This window comes from Anabas testudineus, chromosome 1, assembly GCF_900324465.2.
Source record: "Anabas testudineus chromosome 1, fAnaTes1.2, whole genome shotgun sequence".
In the NCBI taxonomy this organism is placed as follows: domain Eukaryota; kingdom Metazoa; phylum Chordata; class Actinopteri; order Anabantiformes; family Anabantidae; genus Anabas; species Anabas testudineus.
The window spans coordinates 9,885,452-9,912,800 of record NC_046610.1 but is presented as its reverse complement, the minus strand read 5'-3'; the positions used below and the strand labels follow the sequence as shown (position 1 = coordinate 9,912,800).

At 42.7% G+C, this 27,349-nt stretch overlaps 1 protein-coding gene across 5 annotated transcripts in view; it reads right to left on the bottom strand.

Moving 5' to 3' along the window:
• Window positions 1–27,349, bottom strand: part of bnc2 (basonuclin 2) — a 149,378-nt gene that overhangs the window by 86,846 nt on the left and 35,183 nt on the right. For 3 of the 5 annotated variants that reach the window (XM_026360121.2, XM_026360123.2, XM_026360125.1), the window contains exon 2: window positions 1,840–2,199. The exons of 1 other annotated variant lie outside the window; for it this stretch is intronic. In XM_026360121.2, the coding sequence (XP_026215906.1) occupies window positions 1,840–2,199 (360 nt within the window). Of the gene's footprint in view, window positions 1–1,839; window positions 2,200–3,159; window positions 3,534–27,349 lie in introns of those variants that run through there. One more of the 5 variants, XM_026360122.2, reaches the window with a different exon arrangement.

The following is a 27,349-nucleotide window of genomic DNA, read 5'->3' as shown; positions in this document are numbered from 1 at the left end:
AACAGGCTTCCTTCGGAGAATTTATGTCATGCCTACTAAACATGGGAAGATGTCTTCTAAGTGGTGCGAGGAAGGCTAAATAACAGCGAGTCCCACAGCTGATTATATTGAAACAACGGTGCGCATTTGTAAAAAGCATTGGGGATGCAAACGTGAGGTCCCAGCAGATGCTGAGCACAGGGGCCCCACGTCTACCTGCTTCATGCCGGGAGAGGAGGGGAGCAGAGGAGCGGGGTCCTCTGTGAATCCAACGCTCCCTTCTATTCCAAAGCACTTATCAATAGTTTCATCTGATCGTTTCTCCGGGAAAAATTCACATTAAGGGGCTAAATGTAAAAATGTGATGCTGCATGATGCTTTCAGTATCGAAATAAAAATGTAGGATTATTTTGGGAAAGTCAAACGCAGCACATTTCTTTTACAAGCACAGAACAGTCTCGGTAAAGCTGCTTTAGTCTGTTCGTGTTTCACCTACACGAGCAGACTTTTCGTGTTTTGTTTTTTTTTTTAAAACACCCTCATCGGGCTTTAAGTACCGACAAGGTGACAGAATCAGTTCCTCATCACTCACAGCGCAGAGCCGCGGCGAAGCTGTTGCGCAAGAGCCGCTGTGGCCTCAGCGCGTAACAGCGTGCGCATGGTACGGAGAGCCTGCAGGTCCCGCTTTGATTAACTGCAAACCTCTATCTTTACTGTCTCCCCCTCACACATGTGCGCGCACACACACACACACACACACACACACACACGCACGTATTTGCACAAAACTCTCCTCTAACTCCTCTTCCCTCTCCTTCCCTGGCTTTCACCAAACCCTCAAAATAAAATAAAATTAAAACTTTCTTCCCTTTAAATGACTCTTTTCTAACTTGGAGGCTGCTGGATTTGTTTTGTTTGTTTTTAAAGCTACAAAACAAAAAGAGAAATTCAAACCTAACATCCGTGATAACAAGCGAGAAACGTCGAGAGGAAATGTTGACTTTAATCCGGTGCAGACTATCCGTTATCATCATTACTTTTCCAGACGAGCCTGTGTTCATTCAGGACTCCTCTGCTGTTGTGAAGCCGCGCAAGGGACTTCCTGGCTCGGCCACATGCAGTCAATTAGCCGGTCCCAGAGGGGTGCCCCTTCCCCAGTCTTTATCGGCACCGAGGTTACCAAAACACTGCTATTGCTTGCTTTTAAACTCCACACCGCTTATAGACCAATTACGGAGACTTAAGTATGTGTGTAACAAATCCGGACAAGGGATAATCCATCAAACGGAGAAATTAATGATTTATCTGATAGTCTAGAAATTTTACAATAAAGTGTGTGTTTTTTTTTTTTTTTTACAAATAATCCAAATGTGCAGTTTTTGAGTTATTTTAAAGAGAGGAGGTGACTCATGCTTTGGATCCGTAAAATAAAAAAAATGAAAACAGGCACAGAGGCTACATGAATGGAAACACTTCCAGGCATGGCGCGTTTAAAATACCAACACAAACACACACACACACACACACACACACACACACACACACACACACACACACTCACACACAAATCTGATATATTCCAAAAGTGGGGAAAAAAGAAAAAAGTTTCAAAAATGTATTTTCGAGCGAGTAGTTCTAATATGAAACACAAACAAAACACACCCCACCCCCAAATTACTCACTCTCCTGACACACTCTGTTTTACACACAGAGACCAAGAGGAACAACCACAACAGCAAATATCTCAACGTGCACCACCATGGGGAAAACCAAAAGTTTGGTCTTACACACTGAAAATACGGAAAAAGAGAGAAGAGGCTGCGGTGGAGGGGACGAAGGGAAGAGGTTGAGCTGACGTACCTGCTGGGACATTCTGTAGAGGAGGTTGCTGTCAGTGCTCTGCTGCTGCCATGTCCCCATGAAGCCCGGCTGCTCAGCACTAGGCGGTCTGGTGCTGAACTGCATGGAGCTTTCGCCTGCTCCCTCAGCGCTGCTGCTAACGATACTAATGCCACCCAGACCACTTCTGCTGCTGCTGCCGCCGCTGCTGCTGCCGCTGCTACTGTGGCTACTGGAGGGGATGCTCGTGGAAACGCCAGCAGTGCCGTTGGGTAGGATAACCTTAGCTGGAGGTGACCTGGGTGGCTCTGGGTCTGTGCTGGGCTCTGGTGGGACTGTGTCGCACTCGCTGCCTCTCACATCCAACTCTGCCTCCTTGGACTTAGACAGAGAGAGGGAAAGACATAGAGGGAGGGCGAGAGAGATGTGGGAGTGTGAAGGAGTAGAGAAGAAAAAAAAAACAGTCAGTGAAGGTGGGTTCTTTTGGGGTCGTGTTGCCTTTTCCTTTTTTTTTTTTTTGTCTCACACAGGTCCTGCTTCTTAGGGAGGATAGCAGTAAGAGGGGAGATGAGGGAGTAGATGTATGAGAGGTTTCTTGGCAGCTCTGGTGGCAGAGGAGTGTGTGTGGAGTTAATTCTCCTGAAGAGAGAGAAAAGAGAGCTTGCGGTGAATTTCCTCAGGGGCCTCGTTTTGGACAGGGCAAGATGAGCGGAGCAGAGCGCTGCGAGTGAGGAGGAATGAGGAGAAGGATGGAGGTGAGGAGGGGGCCGATGAGAAGGTGAGCAAGAACGGAATAAAACAAAATCGAGGGGGGTTATGGGAATTAGTGAGGAGGGGTGCATGATGTTGCCCGTGGCCTCAGTTCTCGCCTTAATCCATTTGTCGTTAATTTTCTACTTTACACATCAACTTAACACAAACACACACACACACAGTGAGACACGCTCACCTGCACGCAGGCACACACACATTAAAAACACCGACATGTAGTGCAGTGTGCAAAACAAATGTCCAAAAAGTAGAGAAGAAAAAGTTGGAAGATGCCACCAGCAAACCCAGCACACGCACACACAGCAAGTCTAAAAGCTAATAAATGGAGCTCTGCAGAAACTGTGCATTTAACCTATTTGCAACCAGATAACACGACAAGTCTTAAAGAAATCCAAGTAAAAAGAAATGTGCACTACACTGTTTACCAAAAACAGCAAACAACTAAGTATGAAACAGAAAATGTGTAAATCAACTCAAATCTCTGCTTGAAAAAAGAATTAAAAAAATTAAAAAAAGGTTCCATAAAAAAAACAAAAAGAAAGAAAAATAAAAAGCATGAATGTGTCTTACCATCAATTCTGTGTCTGTCCCAGCAAAGTGAAGATGAGGTGTGGGAGTGAGCCACCAACTATCCAGCTCTCCCTGCCTCCTGCTCCTCTCTCTCTCTCTCTCTCTCTGATTGTGTCCCTCTCTCGACGTGTGTGCTGCTGCCTGTCCTCTCTCTTTACCTCTCTCCCTGTTTCTCTCTCTCTCTCTCTCTCCTCTGTACTCCGTCGCAGCCGCTTAGGAACTGAACTGAGAGCCTGAGCCTCTATATGTGTGTGTGTGTGTGTGTGTGTGTGTGTGTGTCCGACGGAGAGCGAGAGCGTGTGCGAGCGAGCGAGTGAGAAGGGGGGAGAGCCGGTGGCTCTCTGAGCGCCTGTGTCTAAGAGGACAGCGAGCGAGCTGTGTGTGTCTGGCCGCTGCAGGCTCAACTGAGTCAACTGTGCCGCTCCACTCTGAGATGCTCAATGACATGCTGCACGTTTCCTCACACACACACACACACACACCCCTCCTCTGCTAGGGGCAGGAAGGTGGGGGCAAGCGCCATCGCAGAGCAGGAGAAAAGGGGGGGGAGCGTTTGTCCCCCTGCCTTATTACAATTTGTGCAGCGAGCGGCCGGCACATCTCAGAGCAACTTAGTTCTCCTGTGGGACCATCCCACCACCACACACACACACACACACACACACACTAAGCTAAAGAGCTCAGTTCCTACCTTGATAAAAAAGACAGGACTTAAAGGAAAACATAATTGTTGCAGACTAATATCAAATATTTGAGTTTTTATTTTAAAAAAAAACAGATAATCGAGTGGTTCTGCAGAGAGTTTCACTGATCACAGCTGAAAATGGTTCTATTTTGGTTTGTAGGGTCATTAAAAAACAAAACAGACTCGTATCTGTACAAAAAATCAGAAGCCTTTGTTTTATTTTCATCCACTCTAATAAAAGACTAATGGAACGCAGGCAATCTGCCACCAGCATGCATATGAACACTCCCACACACATACACAGGAACCCCCCACCCCACCCACCCCCCCACGGAGGCTCTCAGATTTTAATTAAGAAAAAAATGAGGAAGAGGTTCCATTTTAGCCAAATTGGTCCCAACAGCAGCAAAGGTAAGGGGATAAAATGAGGGATGGACGAGTAAAGGGAGGTAGACATGGAGAAAAAGACACACTGGAGGATAAGACAAAAAAAAAGAGGAAGGAGATCTATGCTTCCTTTGACACCGCATAGGACATGTCTCAAACAATGAAGACATCCCCCCCCCCCCCCCCAACCACCACCAACACCGACATCACCTCCTCTACCTCCACCTCCCCCTCCTTCTCCTCGTCCTCCCTTTAAATCTCCCATCTCCTCTTCTCTCCACCCTGTCTTTTCACCCCACCGTCATTAGAGAAATGACAGAGCAGGTGTCTGAGTCCACGGCGAGAGGGAGATGTCACTGTGATCTTTCCGCTGCCGAGGAACAAAAGAGAAAGGGACAGAGGGAGAACTTCTCTCTTCAGCCACATTAAATGGCTCCTGATATATAAAGTCACTTCGAATTTGGTGCTAAATTGCTGCAGACAGCTGCTTGGTTGTCCGTTAAAAGCCTTTTGTACGGTGTGCTAATGGCAGTATACTGTTAACCTTTGCTGAGATTATCATACCAGTCGTTACTGCTATGTACAAGGGATTTTTACTAGTAGAGAGAAAAGTGTGCAGCGTGTGTCTTACCACTCTGAAGATGTGTCTTTTGTCTCAAACTCCATTTACATCTTCACTCTTTCCTCCATCCTTTTCTTTTTTTTTTTCTATATGTCTATCTCACACTTTCTTTCCTTTACTCCCCCCCCCCCCCCATTTATCTTTTGCATATAGTGGCCTTAGCCATGTCAGAAGCCACAAGCAACCTTGTCGTAAAAGCCGTAATGTGTCACCTCCTGTCCATGTACTGCCAGCTCCCCTCTTAACAACTTACTGAAAAGGTAATGCACGAGGCTTAGGCTAATTATATTAAGTGACAATTTAGCAGCTGAGTTTCCTTTTTGCTTTCCAGCTCCAGCTTATCTTTCTTTCTGTCTCTCTCTCTCCCTCTCACACAACCTCTCTCCCTCTCTCTCTCTCATCTGTAAATGTGCTAGTCTGTGGGTTTTTCGAGTGGCACTCAGTGTTTCAAGTCAAGCTGGTGGCTCAGCTTCTGACCTGGCCGGTTAATGGCTGTTATTTGTGGGAGGGAGTAGTGGACTCTGCCAATATCGCTCACTCTCTCCCCCCCACATCTTTTACGCTTTCCTTCCCCCCTTTCCCATCCTTCCCCCTTTGCCTGTGTTGATGGTAATGGCCGTGATGACAGAGGAAACGATAAAGAGACACCAAAGGAAAACTACGGAGGTGGAGATATTTGGAGGAGAAACGTCGAGGAAGAAGAAAATAGAACGATGAAAAATCACATGAAGCAGGAAAGAGCAGAAAAAAAAGGATGCAGAGAGATCCTCAGGCTCCTTTATTAAAACTATTATTGTGCAGGACTTGAGAATTCCCCCTGGGGCAGGGGTCCATGTCGAAGCCCATATAATTAACTAGAGGCTCAGCTACGGATCAATTACCAGACAAGCAAGTGATAGCCGAATCAATGGAAGATCATCAGGCTCGTTATCAGTGTTGCAACTCATTAGAGGAAAAGTGAGGTAGAGGAAGAGAGAGAGAGCAAAAAGGGGTGTGAAGGGGTGGGAAGCTTGGGGGGGTGCAGATGAGAAGAGAGGGCAGGGTTGGTGGCAGTGTTAGCCCAGGGGTTGATGGCTGGTGTGGGATCGTAGCGTGTGATGTGTTGTATTCTTCCTTCTCAGCTGCCACTGAGCGGTGACAGGGCGAACCCTGTATGACAGAGTGCAGCCTGCTCTGTAGCAACAGTCACTGAGGCTTGTATGGATCAATAGGAGAGTGTGCATGAGGTTAAAGCTCTGCCACAGCATCCTTATTCCCCAGCGACGCATGCTCAGTCTGGAGCACTACAGTCCAAGCAGTCAGAAAGGGCTGGTCAAGATTGAAGCTTTACAGAGCAAAGCTGTCATTTCCGGGAAAAACATGATATTCGTTAAAAAGTTAATTCAATTTTAGTTGCTAACATCGTTTGCCCGAAGCAAAACATTAAAAATGGATTTTAATTTATAACTTTGTGTAGACTAAAACATTTCCAAATGGATTTATACTGTATTTAATGTAATTTAACAGACATGTTAATTATTATATAATTTAATTAATAGTTATAATTGTTATTTCTTAAGTTAGTTTTCTCCTTGTATAGTTTGTTTTTAGTTTTTAAATTCTTTAAATTTGTTTCATGTTTATTTTAAGTAGTGCTATATTTTTGTTTGGGTGGCAAACAAGCAGGACAATTTGAATTTAATTGTAAATTCCATTTACAGTGCCATATATTCATGGATTTATAATCATTTTCTGCAGTTGATGCATGTGGATGTAAGTTTTAAGAAAGATTTTTTTACAATTTCACAAACTGTAATTACATAGAGTGGTGGAAAAAAGTTTATTAGGATGTTTTTATTATTATTTTATTAGGATATTAATAAAGCAAAGCTCCTCTGGAGCATGTCAAATAAAGGAGTAAACACACACAGTCACAGTGAGACTTCAAACATTCTTTACCTCTTATTGCACTTTTTTAGTCCTTTTACCATAAGCTACAAGTGTTTTTCAGAAGGTACCCTCGACACACATTATTATACCCATCAAACCTCTCTGCACTGCCTGTTTGTTTCCCAAACGCTGACATCTAATGGGTCAAATAGCCCAGAAATTGGTTGCGACAACACTGAGTTGTTAGAACGGTCTCAAAGAGCCAATTCCCTTTTTCTACGCTCTTAAGTCTTGAGAGGCAAAGTACCTTGCTTTTCATTTTCTGTGCAAAGTGAGAGCAAGGAAACAGCAGTAAGTACAAAACAGATGCAGAGGTCATCAAACAGTCATAATGCTTGTCTGCTGTGTTATTTTTTGTGTGTGTGTGTGTGTGTTTTGTTTGTTTTTCTTGGTGGGGGATAATTTTTCGTGGAATGAAATCACAACTGAGCAAAATCCAACTCAAATTGGCCTTTTATGCACTAAAAAGAGGGCAAATGGAAGGACAGAAGCAGAGGGCAGCGAGAGAGAGGAAAGTGGAACAACATAATTTGTGTGGTGATGGTGATTATGTGCCACAGAAACAAATGATTAAGGCCAGTAGAAAATGGTTGATGAGTGTCTCTTTGCTAAGGATGATGCTTCTTGAATGCAGCACGAGAGCGTGGGTTTACTTTAGGTTGTCACCTGAAAGACACATCTGGAGCTCGTCCTGTCGACTATGCTGTCATGCAAATGTTTTTCCAGACTAAACCTGGAACCTTTTTTTTTCTGTTCCAGGTAAAAACTATTTGAAAAGAGCAAAGCAAATCATGGTTTAACACTGTTGGGAAGTTTCATTTCCAAAGCAGTGAGTGCAGCCTTTGTACAGTATAGTAGGAACATAAGCAGACGCACATGGCTGAGGGCTGGAACTGTCAGTGACCTGATTTATGGTCATACAGGGGTGCTCACACACAGTCAGTGTGTGCGCATGTGACAAGGAATGGCATGTCGATCAGATGGCACAGGGATAGAACTGTCACTGTTCTGCTACCACTACAGGGCCACAAGACATCATATGACATGGACAGGAACAGCCTTCCACTTGTGAGTTCGGGAGAGAGAGGGAGACGAGGAGAAAGACAGAGCGAGACAGGCGAGGGCACCGAAAGGTCTGAGAGAAACAAGAGGGAGTCACATGATTTTCTGTGTCACTGATCACTGCAATCTGGCCTTTGCTAATAAGTGCACCTTTGTCAAAAAACCAGAGGCAAAAGAGCAGCGAGTCTTCTTTGAGTCTCATGAGTTATTTATGATTTTCAACTGTGGCGATATAGAACGGCGAGAGGTTGAAGACTGAAAGCACAAACTGTTAATGCCTATTTGGCCATTGATGACATAACGCCGCCTGTTATGTATAAAGTACTCCACGTGTCACCTTTGTTTTTCCAAGAAGGAAACACTCCACTCATGAGGTCGAGAGACAAAAGACAGTGCTCGTGCACGCGTGCACCTCTGACCCCGCAGGCGCCCAGTTGACCACACCGTTGCTCTTGTCACTAATGTACAGCAAACTGTCAGCGTCTCCTTTCCCTTGTCTACACGCCCTGTTCACCGCACCGTACACATATTCACACGCAGATCCCAAAGCCCGTGGCCATCAACTATTACAATTGTTTGTGATTTGATTTGATTGAACTTCAATTTACTGTCTACGAGCTGTAAAACTTTATAACCTGGTGCTCCTGTAGTGATCTGTTATGGTTTGTTCTTATAAACAGCATCGTGTCTTTGACCTGTTGATACCACGTCACTAACATGACAGGCATCGCCATATGCAGCAGATCTTTTTCTTTTTCTTTTCTCACACAGCTCTTCATCCAACATTAACTCAACAAGCCGTCCATCAACAAAGCTTTGAGGGTTTCTTTTCAACTGGGATTGATCCATTATCCATAGCAAACAAAGTCTCTCACACCGAAAGTGCTGGACTGGACTGGAGCAGTGTGCAGAGCTACAGCAGAGTATACTACTCCAATGTTCCTCACAAGGTTTTACAGCAAGGGTCAACTAAATGTTACTTTACCCCCAAATCTGCAATCTCAGACAACAGGGGAGGTAGAATTTCTGGTCTCGTCTGTAGCCTGGAAGTAGGATTATGTGCTGATCTCCATTCTACACAGAGACTTCTTGGGTCGGTAACGTTGAAAAGGTTACATAGGAGCTAAAAGGTGTGGCCATATTGTGTAAGTAAAGGAGGAGAGAGGAGAAGAGGAGGTTGACTTCCTTCACTTGCCTAATGACTGTGGTTTCAGGGCATTTCACAGACATGTATATCGGGGGCACCCTGAGCCCATCCTTCTGCTTTCTCTTCCTCTTCTTTCCTCCTCTTTGCTCCGGCGTCATCCACACTCACACTTGGATAATTCTCTTCTAATCATCTCTGGCTTTTCACCTCCTCCGCCCTCATTTACTTCCCTCATGCCTTCCTCCCCTTCTAAGCTCCCTCTTCTCACCTCATCAGACAGGCCTCCACCTCACCCCTCCGCTGCTTCCATTCCCTCGCTCCTGTCCTCTCTCACTGACCCGTGCTCCCCCCCAGTCACAGGGCGTTGTGTCTCTACCTGCCAGGCTCCCTGACAGCCCCACGTCCCCCCCTCACCCCCTGAGAGGAGACCGCCTGCCCATCCGGAACGCTGCTGTGGCAACCCTGCCAGCGCCCCCGTTGTACAACCCCACCTCACACCTCCACCAGCCCGCTCTCCACCAAACCCAGCACGGAGAGTTTGACAAAGTCGTTTCCCTAGAATGTATTCCTTCCTTTCTCTTTGCTAACTCCCCATCTCTCTGTCTCTCATTATTCTGTTTTTACCTTTCCTTTTCACAGCGCTACGGTTTTTCCCCTTCAGACCTGACTAATATATCTTTACCTCTTTTAGCTTTCTGCTCCCTTTGACACCTGCTGAAACACTTTCTCATCTCAGGTCCAAATAAAAGATGTCGGTGGATGTAAAATAATACTTGAGGACCTACTGTAAACTATTGTGTATTCCTGCGTTTGTGTATTTTTTCAATGAGAGAGAGAGCGTCTCCGGCTACCAGGTCCTACTGAGAGTGATGTATTTCATGTTGTTTGAAGTTTCAAACCCACAATTACTGATTTTTAGCCACGTGTGGAAACGAGTCCTGACTAGTTAGCAAACAGTTGCTTATTTACACATCCAGCAATTACAGAAAAACGTGGCATCTATTTAGAGTCGTGTTTCTGTCCATCTGGTAAATCTAAGTTCAATATTGACCGTAAGCAGTGTTTACTCTGTTTTTGGTCTCCTCCCTATGTGTGAGCTACAACCAGGTGAAAACCAGAGGGATCACCTGCAGTAGAGTTTAAGGAAGTGAGGAGTCGATTACTGTGGGTTTCCTACAGTTTACTACAAGTTGTAAAGTTGTCAGTTTAGCCAGACAATTAAGTAATAAGCTGAAATGTTGAAGGCCAACAGAATTTAAGGGTTCAATTTTAACTTTTTATGTTGATTCCTGTGGGAAATTCAAGATGTAAATGTAACTTTATGTTACTTTAATTCAGGTGGGCTCTTCAAGTCTGTTTATTGTATGATTTGTAGACTTACTCCTCTCTGAAAGTGTTCAATAGCCAAGTTAACTTGTAGGAGAAGGACAGCTTGATTTTCTCCCACAGAGGAAATTAGTTCTTGACAAGTAAAAAGAGTTGAATGCATCTTTGATCGTGTTTACTGTTGGGGCTGGATTGTCAAGCCGCCAAGATTTACTGTTGTAACGGAAAGCCATGGCAGGGACCTCAAAAAGACAGTGTGAGGAAATTAAAATAATTTCAGTGACTCTGAGAGTGTGGCAGGAGCTATACAAAGGGATATAATGGCACTTGTTTGAAAAATGTTTCAAGGACCTCCCTGTTCCAATAGGAGCTCAGGTAATCTTGTCAGGCCTAATACATATTTTTTTAATTATAATCCATCTGCTGTCATATTTTGGGCAATACAGCTTTTGCAATTAATTCTTTTGTTGAATGAATCAAAAATCCAACCAAACAGGGATTTATCCCTCTGACGTTTACTGTACTGCTCACTGTCTGAGTATGGCTGGTGTGAGAGAGGTCATCAGTAACCAGCTGTGCATCTGCTCGGTGATGAGGTAGTGAAGTAATGGGAATCACACGTTATAATGGTTAGCCTTTGTGAGTAAAAGGGAAGTCCACGACTGCTTTTAATATAAAAATAAATAAATAAATAAAAAAATTCAATGACCTCACAAAAGCTGAGACATGGTCCAAAAAAGCTGTGTACCATCTGAGTCCTCCCTGAAAACAAATGCTGAGCTGGGAGGGAGGTGGGAACGAAAAACATGTGGGGGACATTAGCCAGGGGAGTCTTTATTTACGGCACACACATGACAGGGAACATAACCGCTAACAACACGACAAACACACAAACACTTGTGACTCCGTCCGGCCAAAAAAGAAACTCCAGAATAAATGTCACACAAATCATCCTGTGGTAGTGAAACCGCTTCGCAAACAAACAGCTACATTTTGGTTTTGGGGATTTCACTACTGAGGAAGGAGAATTTCAATCATAGTAAAAGTTTCACTTCTCTATCCCAGCAAATTCTTCTTTGTTTCTTCTTCTATTTAATCTTATTGTCAACTGCGTAAGAAGGAAATAAAAGCAGGAGGTGTAGCTTTAAATGTAATGTATTTTTTATCTTTAAAGTTGTGCGTGTTGGTTGAACCAAGCAAACGATCAACAAATTCAAAAGTAATTTCTATTTTTCGTCCAGTGAACCTGTGGAGAGGTTGTAAGTGTGATGCCCATCACTGCCCTCCCCTCGTCCAGGCACAACCCAGGATGAAAAATCAGCATAGTGAATGCAGAAAGAGAAAAAACAAATACGAAGGTTATTATTCTACCATCAGGTTCCATTTACGAGGAAGGAGGGGGAAAGGGTTAAGTGAATATCAAGTCGTATTAAAGAATATAGGAGGCCGCTGGTTTTAGGAGACCTTGTTGAAAGCTCTCATGTATTAACACACATTCTTACACGTGGCCAAGTTACATTATTTGATTATTACAGCCATAGCCACAGGTTTGGCGTGCAGGCTTTGAATTCCTGCTCTAGCCTTAGAACCACTTCCACATAGAGCAAGAACCTATTAGTCTGAAAACAGCGATGAGAGCGAGAGAGAAAATATCTTCTGTCCACATCTGGCATCCACGGAGGCCAGAAACCCAGCTGTGTGTGTGTGTGTGTGTGTGTGTGTGTGTGTGTGTGTGTGTGTGTGTGTGTGTGTGTAGTGTAAGGCATGGGTGCATATTCCATGTTGCGTGTCTGCAGTGCATTGCTTTAATCCATAAGACATGTAGGACAGATTTAGTGACAGAATGGACACGAGGATCTGTGTAATGAACATGTATTGTAAAAACTTCTTTTTCATTATCTTGCCGTTATCCATAAATCACCTCGAGCTCCTTTTAATTCTTGTCTGTTTTTGAGCTCTCTCTCTCTTCCTCTCACAGTCAGTTCTTCTCACTTTGTCCTCACAAACAACCAACACCAGATCCTGTCACCTGTCTCTGCTCGTTCTATCACTCCCTGAGAGGCAGAGAGATGGCCGCCGCATTCCCAGAGGCAAGACATAAAGGGCTGTGAATGGATGGATGGCTGGCGAGAGGGACGAAACCAACGACTAAATTATTAAGTGACACTTCGCTTAGCTTTGACACACACGCACAGACACACTCGCAAAGCAAGAGTTTAGACGCATTAGAACAGTTAGCCCCCTGAATGAACCCGACAACTCCACTACACGCTAACTCCCATCAAAAATCATCAAACCAGGCCTGGGGCTCTTAAAATTTTTACGCTACTGCTTGAAGGGACATTGTGGAGCCTGGGAGGCTTTCTGAGAGTGAGTGGCCCTGTCATCGCAGCCATCGCTGCCAATAAATAAGTAAATACGGGAGTGGAGTGGCTAACCAGTGTTGCCACAGAGTTGACAGCACCTATACACTGTGAGTTTGTGCCCCTGTGTGAACATTAGCAAATTGGTGTTTGCACCTGTGCACATGTGTATCTGTGTGTGTGTCCTCTCCCAACCTCAGACAAGCTCCAGGGGGCCCTTGGTCTTGCCACTATCTCCCCAGCTAGAATGTGCCAAAGTGGGGCTTCATTCACTTAAGTTCCACCTGGTCTTGATTTCCTGTGGACAAGGCTGGAGCACACTGGGAGAGCTTTGGTCTAATTTTGTACATAAGTAGACGGGCTGATGGGCCATTTGGCCACCATGGACCCTGGTTCTGCATTTAGCCTTATCAGGGAGAGGAACACAGTCACACAGATCTTGGTTTGTAGGGTCACGCAAGCGGCTACATGACCGTCTCTAATTGTAATAGTGTTCTATTTCTATAGTATAAAGTAGTTTCAATACATTTTTTATGATTTTAATGCTTTGAGCACCACACCCAAAGCTCCAGTAGTCTCCACTGTATTGAATTAATCTCGGTGTTAAATATTGTAAAAGCCAAATGGGCTAAATGATAATATACACTCACATGTCCTCAGTGCAGCTTCTTTCTTTCTATAGGTGTTTTTAAAGAAATTTTAATGGATAAAGTAACGAAAGGGGTTTCAAGAAAATCAAATGTAAAATTATTTAAACAAGTTTATTTGCATTGGGAATGTGTGCAATTATCTCGTTGACTGTTTTTTTAAATCTGTTCTGAGAAAGTAGGACGTTAGTTCTCAGTGAAAATCAGGACTTTCTGCAGATTTTATTCTGCATTTGGTTTTTCATCCATCCATTAGTTACCAATAAACAGGGCTGCTATCGTTGAAATCATTAGAAGTTATCACAATATGGTGTCACAATAGGGTGCACTTGAACAGCAAACGCACTGCCACTGTGATACTTAAGCAACTGTAAAGAGTGTATGTGGGCCCATAAATGTGTTCGCAGTTTGGATGTATCTGGATCAGTGTGTGCATGTGTATGTGTGTGCAACTATGTCTCTATCTGTGGGTACGCTCATTGTAAAGCCTGCTAATTGCAGTTGAGACTCCTTTAATTAACACAAAGAGCGGTCTCTGGGGTGTGCATGGGCACCGTGAGTGTGTCACAAGTTTATATCTAGCCAACCTGTGGGACACAACAGCCTAATCAGAGCCTTTTAAGTTCTGCCATGGTTACGCTGGAGGATTAACTGAAGACACACTTTAGTCGTGGAAAATTAGACAATTGAGGATGGCGTTGGTCTCGCTGACAAAACAAGCAAGGCATAAAAAAAACACCTCGAATGCATTTCAAAAACTAACAATTTGAACTAAGTACACAATAATTCTGACAATACTGGGTCTGGATTTTAAGGTGCTAATGGCTTTATTTAGCTTAAAAGCCTTGCTCGACTGTAAACAAAATGGTTGCCCCGCTGTTGTTGTTTGCAGCCTAATGGTTAGTGTATGGCAAAGGGCTCCACGAGAGACATGACACAGGATATGTCTCAATCTTTCTCTCTTCCCTTTGTCCACCCACCTCCCTCTTCATTTACTCACTCGTTTCTCCGCTCTCTTCAAAAATAACTTTCTCTCTTTTTATTATTCCTGCCAAATTGGACAGGAGCCCTGGTCAAAGACAGATTACACTAAGCCGCATATCAAACCTAATCAATCTTCAGCCCCTGGAAGGCATCACTCTCCCAATGAATAATTACAGCAATCCAGTTATGAGTTGCCAGTGCCAAAATGTTGCCACCACCATCCTTTAGTATGCCGGAACCCTGGGCTGATGAACCAATGAACTTTGAGGGGAAAGTTTAGGAGTTTGTGTTGTGTAAGGAAAGAGAAAATCAGAGAAGAGGTACATCCACTTATGACAAGTGCTACTGTTTGTGCTTAATAAAGTCATTTGAACTACATCAGATCCAAGTGGCACCTGGAGTATGCAGAGGTTGGAGAACTAACAAGTGTAGAGAATCAGCGGGATCATGAGTGTGTTGATCCAGAATTTAGTCAGGCAGAGATGCTGTACTCAAACTGAGGCCAAACTAAATTTGGCTTCCATACGTCTTTAATACAGCTCAGTCTTACAACAGGGGAAACGCACTACACCACCCTCTGCTGCTTGCTTGCACGCACACAAGCACACACATAGTGTACAATAAGATAAAGTCGACTGAACGTGGAGAAAGCGGGATGTTGTGTGAAGAGGGAGAAAAAAGGCAAAATAAGGTACAGCGAGAGAAGTGGGAGAGGAATGAATGATTAATGAACTAATCATTCTGTTGTTGAGGGCGCTGCTATCAGTACGGAGAAGATACTCCAGTTGCGCAATGTCAGTCAGTCACTCAGTGATATGTGATGTATGAAAGTGTGTGTGCTAGCCAAGAGGAGTGGAAAATATTGAGAAGAAACTGGCAAGAAACCGATTTTCTTACGCACAAGAGAGGAGAGCCACTGTGCCGTGCATGAGAGGAAGTGATAGTGTAGGTGGGGGAGAAAAAAAAGGGGCAGAGGAGTGAGTGTGTAACTGCAGGGCAGCTGTATTGAGCGGAGGAGGGTGTCATTTAGAAAGTGGCTGGCTCAGCACTGGCCATTAGTAGCGCTGTGACACAGTGGAGCGTCAAGCAAACAGACAGGCGGCAGAACCGACGTGGATGTGGGCAGACAGGCAGGAGAACAGATGAACAGCTTTCAAATGACCGGGTTCAAATAGCCCGTTTCGATTATTGAGTAATGCGTAAATAGGTTTTACAAATCAATGACTGAGCTTAAAGTCTAAAGTACACCATAAATGTTTTGTCTGATCAACAGTCTAAATATAATCAATGTATTATTATATTATACACAGAGAAAAGTAACAAATCTGCACAATTAATAAGTTGAAATTGCAAATGTTTATTTTTATTGATGTGATAAATGACTCACTGATTATCAAAACTGTTGCATTTAATGTTCTTTTCACAAAAATTAACCGTTAAAATCATCAAATGACTGGTCAAATAAATTAAGTGGTTCAAAAATGTTGGCATAAATGCAGAAAATGTGATTCCTGTAACATGAGGCAGTTAAATGAGTACCGAGTTTTGCAGTTTTGTAACATTATTGGATTCACATGGAAGAATCAAGAAGAAAAAAATCAATGTAGCAGTACAACCACATATATTGTTTGTATTATTATATGCATTCTTCTTTTTCAAAGTTTGGCACCTACTCACAAAGCAGCTCAACCACAGGTGGAGATTGGGTGTCTTGGTTGCTGGTAGCGGTTAATGTAGCACTGAGCCGAAAGCCTCAAGCAGAGATAGCTGCAGAGACCTGGTAAGCTCAGATCTCTGTAACCTCACACGCTCCTTTGTTATTATTTTCAAGCTTGTAGTCCACAGCTCCTACCGAAGCTGATTTAAGCGACATCACTTGTTTCAGTTTATCAGATTGCACGCAACCTCGTCTGGAGTAAGAAAATTAATTTATACAACTGTTTTTGAACAAATGCAATAGGACTCCTTAAGATCTGTCACTATAGACGGTGTGTAAAATCTGTGCAGCACCTCATTAGTGACTATTAGAGACTCTACTGAAATGAGACTTTGAAAAATACTGTGAGAATACTAATATTTATACCATTTTAAGTAATCTGATACTTTAAGCCATGGAAGCCTCTTATAACATTATGGTGAAAGGCTAGACACTTAATACTGGAATAATACAGCCATTCTGAAAACCACAAACTACCCAGCACCGCACCACAAATAACTATGATTTTAAACAAGAAGGAGTGAAAGAGAGAGAGAAGGAGCTTTAGGATACAGAGAAAGGAAAAGACATAAGTAAAAATGTACTCAAGCCTGTGAAATTCCTTAGACAGCAGAACCAGCAATGAAGGCTAAACACTCCAGAGTCGGGGTGTTGGCAGACACGAACCATCGCTACAGCATGAAATGTGAGGCTTTTAAAAAACCCGCTTATCACAACAAATCACAACTCTTACTTCACATTGAAGCACCAATCAACCAGCTTCGTACAGGAACTAGTGCTAATGATTTGATAAGACGAGCTGTCTTTTCCTTAAACAGCAATTGATTGTATCTAAAACTGGGATTTGCCATAAAATGTCATTTCAATTCCTGATTTTAATAACAGACACGCTGCAGCTTTCAGCTTTGTGTCATTTTTTGCTCAACAGTCTCACTAAATGTCTTTAAAGTGCAACGCCACAATTATGCTGTATTTATTTCCCTGAAAGACAATCGGAGCTTTCACTTCACTTTCCCACCGGTCTGTCCAGCTGCCCACTGCCAGAAAGCATTTTGCTGGGGACAGCGTGGTCCTATTGGAGCGGCAGGAATTCACAAACAGAGGGGCAAACCAAGGTTACTGAGATGGAGGGCCCAGGCACGCTCCCAAAACGAGGCAGGCAGCAGTGCAGCCAGCACAATCTGGGGTCCTTCTGCTGACTAGCCACGCTAGGACTCATGGGAAGGGAATGTGAGGTCCTGTCACGGGCCAAGTTTGGAGGAGTGTGGAGTGAGAGACAAACTGTTTGAAGAGGACAGGGTTAGCGCATGAGAATGCAGCCTGTGCGTGTGCGTGTGTTGAAAAACCTTGATAAGTAAACTCTGGCTGCCATCACTCGTCGCTTTTTTTTTTGTGTTGGAAGCGGCCGCCGTGCCACACCCCTTGGTATTCCCGTGCAGGCCAAGTCTTCTTCCATTTCAATGAGGAGACATTAAGGAAAGAATAATCACTTTGGACGCAAGCTGCCAATTTAGTCTGAACTTATTCATCTCATTTAGAGTCAGTTTGGAGGGATATACACATGGCAAACCGACTTCTCGTTTCCCACAGACAGAGGAAGAGAGACCGCTGGCTGCGCTGACATTATTCCTCCATTGAGCTTTTCTTTACTGTAACAAGAGAGGGGGTGACAACGGTTTGCCAAACCCTGACAACTGCAATCCTGTCACTGCTCACTGCCAGTTTATCTGTGGTTTTTTTCCTCAGTGGATGTTTTGCCCCTAATTCAATTTCGTCTAGTGTTTCAAGCATTAAATTTGGAATTAGGATCTCCTGTAAAAACAAGCTTACCTTTACAAAAAAAAGTCACATACACACTCGTACATTTGGAGGAAGGACTACGGCCACCGTAGCAGCTCGCCTCCTCCCAAACCACATGATGCAGGGACCCCCCAAAAACTCATATCCTACATGGTTCTGGCTTTGCATACTAACTAGCCAGCACAGTACCCAAAGGGGGTGCAGTAATTCAACTGGAGATGGCCTCTCTTTTCATGGAGCATGCTCACACGTAAGCACACACATTAGGTTTAGTCTAATTAGCGTTGGTATTTTCAGGGCTTGTTTGCACAAATTGGAAATGTGTGATGTGAATTAAAATATGGCCAGGGTTTTTGTTCCCAATAAAAAAAAACAGAAAGGGGGTTCACCTTGCCCCTTTGTTGGGGCTCATATGAAAGTAATTTACTCTGGAGAGAGAGAAAGAGGGAAAGAGAGCGAGAGAGGTACAGAAAGAGAGAAGAGAGAGGTAGTAAAAAAAAAGACAGAGGGAGAGAAAGAGAGAAAGGGAGAGACAGAAGGAAAAGGGGAGGGAGATGCATTCCGCTTGGCCCAGAGTGAGAGGCACTGTGGGTGTCTGAGGGCCCTCACTGCCAGTAATTGCTTCCATATAGGGCCCGTCCACGGTCGCACACACACATATGCACAAACACACACATACAAACAGTTTGCAATGTCGGAGCAGGCACTTATACATAAAAATAAAAATAAAAACAATGGGCTGCATTACGTAAATGTACACAGACTGTTGTGAAAAAGGTGCATTTTCACTTTCCCTTCACTTTTCTTTCCAGTCCAGTCCAGGAGCTTTCCCTGGGGTAAAAGTCCCTTTGAGGGAATTGTGATTTGCATTTCCACAGCAGGACCAAAGCCCCTGGAAGAGTAAACAAATCCAATAGCTCAGTGGATGGCTGCTTTTTCGATATCTTTTCATTTATGTCATTATATGCACAACAGTGTATTACGCAACCTTGTTGTACAGACCATGAAGGACTTGTTTTTTGCTTATGATTTACTGTTTTCCAAATGTGACATTTCAATCAGTGCTGGCACAGAGACAAGGCAGAATCATTTAAACAAAATAAACCCTAGAGCAGTGTCTTTTTTTTAATGATGGGTGCAGAGAATGCTGCACTTTATTTGAGCAATCTGTGACATTCCTGCATTTCTAACGGGGATAGGAACTACGGTCCGGAACTACATTCAGACCGTGGTCCCTGTGGTGGAAAGGCAGGTGGAGGAAGTTCCTCAAAAGGTTTCTGATCCTCAGGAAAAGTTCCTGTAAAGGAAACGCGCCTATAAAAACAATGAGAGAATACAATGCCCCCCCCTAAAAAGAAAAGCACATATGCAAATCAAATCAAAATACAACTAACTGAATCTGATAGTTACTAGAATTAAACTTCTATGAAACCGTGCAGTACAAAGAGAAGAGAAGAGTGCGTTTTGTGGTACCTGTCTGTCAAGATTTCAAACCTATACATTTGCTTACCTGCTGTCCAGAGGAAAAGGTTTCATCCCTAACAGGAAAGGACTCCTGTTTTAAATAGGTTTGGGTAAAAGTAATACCATCATCAATAACCAATTACGAAGTTTCCGTTAATATTATTTTCTATATCTGTTACCAATCTACCTGGATCGATAACAACATCTCACCTAGCACAGAGAAACCTCTTTCCAACATCTGTCCTGCTAGCACTTAGCTCATCTTGCATTGCATCCAGCTGCTGTTACTAGGCAACAGTTCATACCAGCAGGTGTAAATTAATATATTTACTGTGTATATAAAATATTTCATAATTATGTAGTGAACAGGGTATTAAATACCCTCTAGGTCCTGAAAGCTTCACTGATTCATTCCGTTGATACGTAAAACCTGACATTGACTGCACTTGTTTAATAAGCACAGATTAAAGAAAGATGTATTACTCTTATTTATTGATGCTGAAAAATAATTGATCACTAATAGGTGGCCAAGTTATAAGTGACTCATGGGTTTGGCACAGATTGCAGATTTAGTTTGGGATTTAGTAAAAGTGCTTTATGTTGCAGTTGCAGGTGGACTTTCTCTTATTCCCTGTGAGTGTGTATATTTCAGTACATGAATGGTGTATGCTCAGATGTATTTTCAGAGTCTTTCCCCATACAGTGACTTTTACATGCACTCTCACAGTGACACATAGACACCCACAGAAACACGTGACGCTAAATTGAGCAACAATAGTCATCCTCTGGTCTTTTACCATACAGTGTTGGGTTATGTAATCTCCTTTTCCCATTTCCCCATACAGTATATATGATGAATCAACACTAAATTATTTCTTACACAAACAGAAAAAGTGAATGAAGAAGACAGTAAGTAGGTGGAAATGAAAGATTATTTAATAGTGTCAGATGGAAGCAGATGACGAGAGAGATATTAAATAAAGAGTTATTTAAAGATGGATTCAGTTTTGAGATTTAAATCAGCTACGTGGCCACTTTACAAGGTCCAAAAGCTCATAGCAGTGCAGCACCTTGAACTTGAACAGCAACAGATCCAGCTATATAGAAAAAACAATCTTTACTGGGTTCTGCTGGAGTTTAAATAGCAGATGGACTGTGTGTGTTACTTCGTGTGTTCGAGGTTCAAAGCGTTAATGTGACTAATACCGTTTGAGAACGTTAGCTTAGCTAGTCGAACAGGTGTGGGCTACATTTTCAGCCACTAAACTCAATGAAGTCACTGAGGCTGTCTCACACACACACACACACACACACACGCCGTCACCCACACATCAATGGTTCCCACCTGAGTAGTAATTTTAAATGACTATGAGCCTGTGTGACTGGATCGGCTGAGCTCACAAATCAAATGCACATGGGGTTAGTTGAAGATTTCCAATGAAGTGGCAGAACAAGGGCGCGATCATGTCGGTGTGGGTGTGTGCGTGTGTGTATGTGTGGGTGTGTGTTGAAACTTGGCTGATCTTTGTGGACGTGGTCTTTCTTTATCTGAGCATAAACATTAAACGTTATAGAAGATCTGATACACAAAATAACCTTCCTGCCTATCATCCCTCTGCCACCACACACACACTGTAGACTGCAACCGTGAGGTGAGGAGGAAACTATGAGGAGAACCACTGCGGATTGGGGAGCGTTGTGTGTTTGTGTGTGTCCTGGTGGAGTGGCTGTCACAGTATCAGTTGCCACAGTAGATAAGGCAGTGTACCACGGTGGTGCTGGTAATGATGCTGGGACCACTGGGACAGGAGCAGGGGAGATGTCTCAGCTGCTTCTTGCTGATCTCATCACATCACACACATTTCATACAAAACTGCACAACAGCATCTTCACACACACACACACACACACACACACACAAAACGAGTGTGTACCGACAACTTTTATCATCGTTCTCGCCACGTAGGTGTCATCTGCTCTTGAACTTCTTTCACCTTTGCTAAAGAACAACTAAGCAAACTTTTCGCAAACAAATAAGCAAAGTAATCTGTTACTTTCTAGATTTTCTAGATTTCTTAAGCTAAAAAACTGCCAAAAGGTAAGAATCCTTCCACCTGTCATCAAATTTAGACCCTTAAGAAACATTATAGACATTAGAACAAGCAAAAAGGAGAATGAAAGCAGTAACACTAGAGGAGCTTTTAATTTCATTGTGAAATTACAAATTTACAATAAATTCTGAATTCAACTGTTCAGATAATCTTCTAAAATAATAATTTTTTTCTCACTTACAGTAGATATAAAGCTTCACCAGTAATGATTAAGCCTATAACTGGCTTAAAAAAGAGTTTTCTCGTGGCATAATGAAAGTTTACTCGTTAAGAGGCGTATTACTCAGTGTGAGAAAACAGGTGTATGTATAATTACTTCTGTGGTGCTTGAAGAGCTTTGTCAAGACTCAGAAAATAGCCCATGATGTCATCTGATGTTATCTTGGCTTGTCAACAGAAACCTGATGCTTTATGGTACATGTAGTAGTCAGCCTTCCTCGACCCATAATATAAACTAGAAAGTCAGCATTTCTCTGTTTCTTTTTCTCTCTCTTTAATTTGTGGATTTCCCCTTTAAGACTTTTTAGCCTCTATTTATCCGGATTATTAATTATGCAGTCTAAATGTTTTGATGAAGAAACGCCAATACATACAAAGAGTGAATTATTCCAACGAATAAATTAGCAAATTGTCTGTTTTTACCACATTTCTGAGAAAAGGGAAAAGTCACAAAGCATTTTTACACTGTAGCCCTAAAACAAATGAGCATAGGTAGTCACACCTCACCAAATACAAATAATATGACAAAGAAATCAACAAATTCCTCTAAATATCAGATTTCTAATCAACACCCTATCACACACACTTCCTTGCACATGTATACACACACAACACACCAGGCCCTGTGAGCTTTTAGACCAAGGTGTTTGATTCTTTTTTGATTACGTGGAAAAATCCACAGTTAAGGACTGCCTGGTGAGAGAAAATAAGCAGACCACACTGACTTTATGGACAAAATCTTTCCTTTTCTCCGCTATTAAAACATAGATCAGGCATCAGGTGTCAGCTCTTTATTTCTGATAGCTGTTATTTAGGTGCCCTATTTGGCCGTACTTCAGTGTTTGGCAGTCATCAGCCCCTCCAAGGAAATCAAATGAAAAACCGGGTTCAAAACCCACACACATATAAAGCAAGCTTTTAATTTGACTGTTTACAGTGCAACATGAAAAGAAAAGAAAATTGAGGGAAAATTAGAATATATACAAAAATCCTGAGCGATGGCGTACACACTAAAAACACATGCATTATTTGGAGAAATACACTGTAATGCATTTCCCACTGGTAATCATTTTCCTTCTGTCAAAGTCACAGAATCAAACAGAGGATGTGGTAAGAGGTTAGTAAAATCCTATAGCAGAAGCATCCACTGTCCTGTCCCTAACCCTAAACCACTGGTGTTTCCGTGTGTAGTGTTAGAGAGGTTTGTGGTCGTGATCCAGCAGGAACAAGGCCTGAAAGGACATCAGAACACACTTAATCTAAACAGCATTTCCTACCTTGGGCCACTGCTACACATAGCAAGCCAAAACCGCACAGTGTCTATACACATAGTGAGGAGCTGTGTGTGTGTGTGTGTGTGTGTGTGTGCTGTGAGGTTGTGAAGATGGCTGGGTCGACCTCAGTCAAGGGGAGAACGACAAGAAAACATGCACAAGCTCAGCTAAACAAATGGTGTTTGGGAGGGGCGGAGGGGTTCACAGAGGAAAGACAGAACCCAAACAAACTATAAGATTGATACGGTATAAATGAAGATTAGAAGGGGGGGTGGGGGAGGGTGAAGAGGGGATCTTTAATGTGTGTGACACGTTCACACATGTGCGCAAATGAAACACTTTTTCCCTCGGGACTTACTGCGCATAGCCCAAAGTAGAGGCCGCCAACAAAGCCCAAACAGTGGGATTAGCAGAACACAACACTGACGCTTTGGACAGTGTCTGCATAAGGGAGAGAGAAGGCACTGTAAACTGTTTACAGGGGAACGCAGGGTTACTGCTTTGTTTGTGTGTGTGTGAGGGTGTGTGCGTGAAGGGGTGTGCGGATTGTGTTTACAATGCAATATTGTGGCTTTTGTGATGGGTCAACTCCTCTGTGATTGAGATAGGATCAACAAAGAGACAGCGGCATGTGTGCATACACAAACACACAAGCTGCTTACAGTTGTGGAGCGATAAACTGAGACCGAAGAAACAGCACACACACACACACACATACACACACACACACACACAGTGAGAGCTGAGAGCTTCAGTCCTGGTGCAACTGCACCAGTGCATCATTGTTTTTAAAAGTGAGATTAAATAAATAGCTACTAACATTATATATGATGATGAGGATGACAATTATTGTTATTCTTATTCTTATTAGTAGTAGTTTACATTCAATGAAAGCATTTTATTTTCTGGTACATGTGCAGACTGTGCATTAGAGCGTGTACAATATTTAATACAGATATTTTTTACAATCTGTCTGGACCCCTGTGAAGAATCCTATGTCTGAGACCCCATAGCAGACACAGAAATTTGAAAAGTAGAATTAGACTTTAGACATTTTACAGATAAAACCAAAACAAACTTTTTATTTTCTACCAACTCCAGAAAAAATGGCTCTTTGGCTGCAAAATGCCATGTTATGTTCTCCAGCTTGTCTCCAACCATTAGTTACTTGCATGCGTTGAGCGGTTCATCATAATAAGTGACCCCTTCCTCACTGTCACAGTTTTCACATTGTCATTAATACATTGTTTATATAAAACTATAAATTACAGCTGGTTTAAACACATGTGGCAAAATAAACTGGATGTAACTTTTCACCTCTCTGCGCTTTCAGCGATCAAGCCACAGTGGGAGGACAGCATGTTTCTTTTTCAAATACATCACTACGTTTTCTACACCCGCTGCTCAGTGGCATGAATATAGACAAACCAAACTGTCCAAATTTTTTCACAGCAAACAACTGTTGTGGTCTTTTAAGCGCGCTTCACATATCACTAAATGTTTGATGCTGCCTTGTGCCTCGCAGCAAATGTACCAGGCAAATCTATGTCACTGCGGCGTTTGTTTCTTTTCTTTTTTAAGAAGAAAAAACTGTTTGTTGGGCCACATTTTCAGCTTGATATGAAAGCATTTCCAGGTTCACGGAGTCAAAAAAAAGAAAACGCTGGTTGAGCAGAACAAAAGAGAAAGTGGGGAGATTTGAGTCAGACCTGCTCGCTAACAGTTTCTGACTCATCTCTGTCAAATGACCCCTACTGTTCCTTGGTGCTCAAAATAAGAGTGGCAGCTACATGCTAAAACAATTAGCCTCTCAAACACAGCCTGAAAAATAGCTCGTATAGGAGGAAGCTAAGCATGTAAGCAAAGCTGGAGTATATGGCCTAAATGAGTTCAATGTGTGTGTCTGTGGGTTGTAGGTCTTTCTGCAGTTAGTGTGTGGACAAATTCAGGTTTGAAGATGTGACTGTGAGGACATTTTGACAACTTCAAATGGCTGTTTGAGGGTTAAGACTTGGTTTTAAGGTTAAGATTATTGGGTTAAAGTTAGGGTTAGGCATTTAGTTGTGTTGATTAGGGTTAAACTAAGCAAGCAGGGAATACTTTATGTCAGTCAGTGTCCTCACAAAAATAGAAGCGCCAGTGTACGTGTGCATGTGACAAAGTGCCTCCCTCCGAGAGATTCACTCTGATTGTACAGACAGAGTGGCTGTGTGTGATAATGGTTTCCATTAACCTGGGCTGAGTTGGAGGACCTGTGAGACTCTCCATTCATCCCTGTCTCTCTCTCTCGCTCTCGTTCCATCTTCCTGTCGTGCTCCCGCACACATACACAAACACACACATCACCTAATAGGACGACTCTCACAGTGACACAAGCTGCTCGAGAAGGAGGCTATTTTAGTGTATGCCGAAAGATTCGAAACTTTATCAAGAAACTGGAAGAGTCCCCAAAACATTTAGCATAACCAAACCATTAGATGTACTTATTTGTTATCTCAATAGCGAGACATGAGAAATGTGGCCCTTCACTCATAAAGAGCCTTTAACTATCTGCATCAATACAGCTTTCAGCGAAGAGGGTGAAGGAGAGGCTGAGGAGAGAGCTAAAGAAATGCAGCAGAGGGCAGGAAAGAGACTGGAGCAACCAAATAAAAAAAAAAGACTTTCTTTTCAGAGTCCCATCTTTACCTGGACCCCGCGCTATTAGAGCAATACTTGTAATGCACAATGCTCCTCAGAGGTGCTTTGACTACAACTAGGATGTGGACAGGTTCAGCAGTGGCTCCAGCAAAAGCATGTCACGTAGTAGTGAATAGGTACAGAGGAGGTAGTGTAGCAATTATTGCAGAGAAGCCATTAGGGGCCAGGGGTGGCTTGTATAGACGATCACAGGAGCTGACTAATGGACAACCTTGTTTCCTCACTCACTCGTTCACATCCTGGATTTACTTCTTCCAGCCCTCTTAAAAAAAAAGTCCAGAGTATTCAATACAGTGAGCAGAGTTTTTACAAGGTGGAGACATGGTTTTATTCCTTTAATGGAGTCTGTGTGCGTGTGTGTGTGTGTGTGTGTGTGTGTAGTCATTTTATCCATGCAGTCCCCTGTGACATTTCTGTGTGAATTTTGTTAATAAGTCAGTATGGTTTCATATATGTTTATACTCTTACTGGCTACTTTATTAGAGACACCTTACTAGTACCGGGTGGAACATGCTTTTTAAAATATTGATTTTAATCCATATTTATATGATAGCGTGATGGAGTTGATGCAGATCTGTCAGCTTAACATCCATGATTCAACCTCTGGCATCAACAAGGCGTTTCCACCCAGAGAACTGCCGCTCACTGGATATTTCCTCTTTTGCAGACCATTCTCTGTAAAACCTAGAGATGGTTGTGTGTGAAGATTCCAGTAGATCATCAGTTTCTAAAAAACTCCAACCATGCCATGCTCAAATTCACTTAAATCAAAGATGTGGCAGCTCCCTTTTTATTCAGGGATCATTAAGGTTGCATTTAAGTCCATTTGGTGCATGTCGACACTAAACCCAACCATGAGTCCCTATTATCATATTATGCCAATTGTTTCATCCATTGGTCTACCGCTGTTGCAATTAAAGTTGATGCTTCAGGTGGTGTGTTTGGCAGACACGTTGAAAAGAAGGCAGTGAAGCATACAGCTTTAACATCTCCTCTCTGCACTAACCTGAATCAAGATGTAGACTGAGGGCTGGCGGGAACAGGTGGTCTTGCGAACGTTTAGTGATGTAGAACCAAGAGATAAGTTATAATTGTAAGAATTTCAATGGAAGTGAATGAACGGTTTGTGGCCTGTGCCTACGGTTTAACAGCTCTATCTCAGCTTTTTTGATGATTCGCCTTCCTATAGCAAACAAGCTGTTGTGTCACAAATACTGTTAAGAAAAATGGTTTTCGACTGATAATGCCAAATAAAACTGCATAGTTTCCCTTGCTTCACATAAACGAGTGTTTACTTATTACAAACTATAAAATAGACCAGTAAAAATATAACATCAAAAAATGCTTTGTGAATTTTAAAAAGTATATGATCCATATGCCTTCAGTGATTGAAGTGTATGTTGCACAGAGTCAGATTGCCTATAGATGGTGCAAAACTGCTATGCCCTACTATATTGGCACTGACACTTTACTGCCATCACCAAATTATTATATACTATGCCTGAGGTGATGAACTTCATGTGTGCCTGGTGAAGAAGAATGGCTAGTGTGAAAGAAAGTGGGGTCTTTGTGTTGTTCTTGTCCTCGTCATATCATTAATTACAGTACACAGTGCCATTTAGCCTATGTTCCGCTTCATGCGCATGCACTCATACAAACACATTCACAGTTTGGTGCATGCACACACTGGCACACGACAAACCTTTGTGAATTGTGTGTGATGAAATGACACAGCACTTATTAGCATTTCATT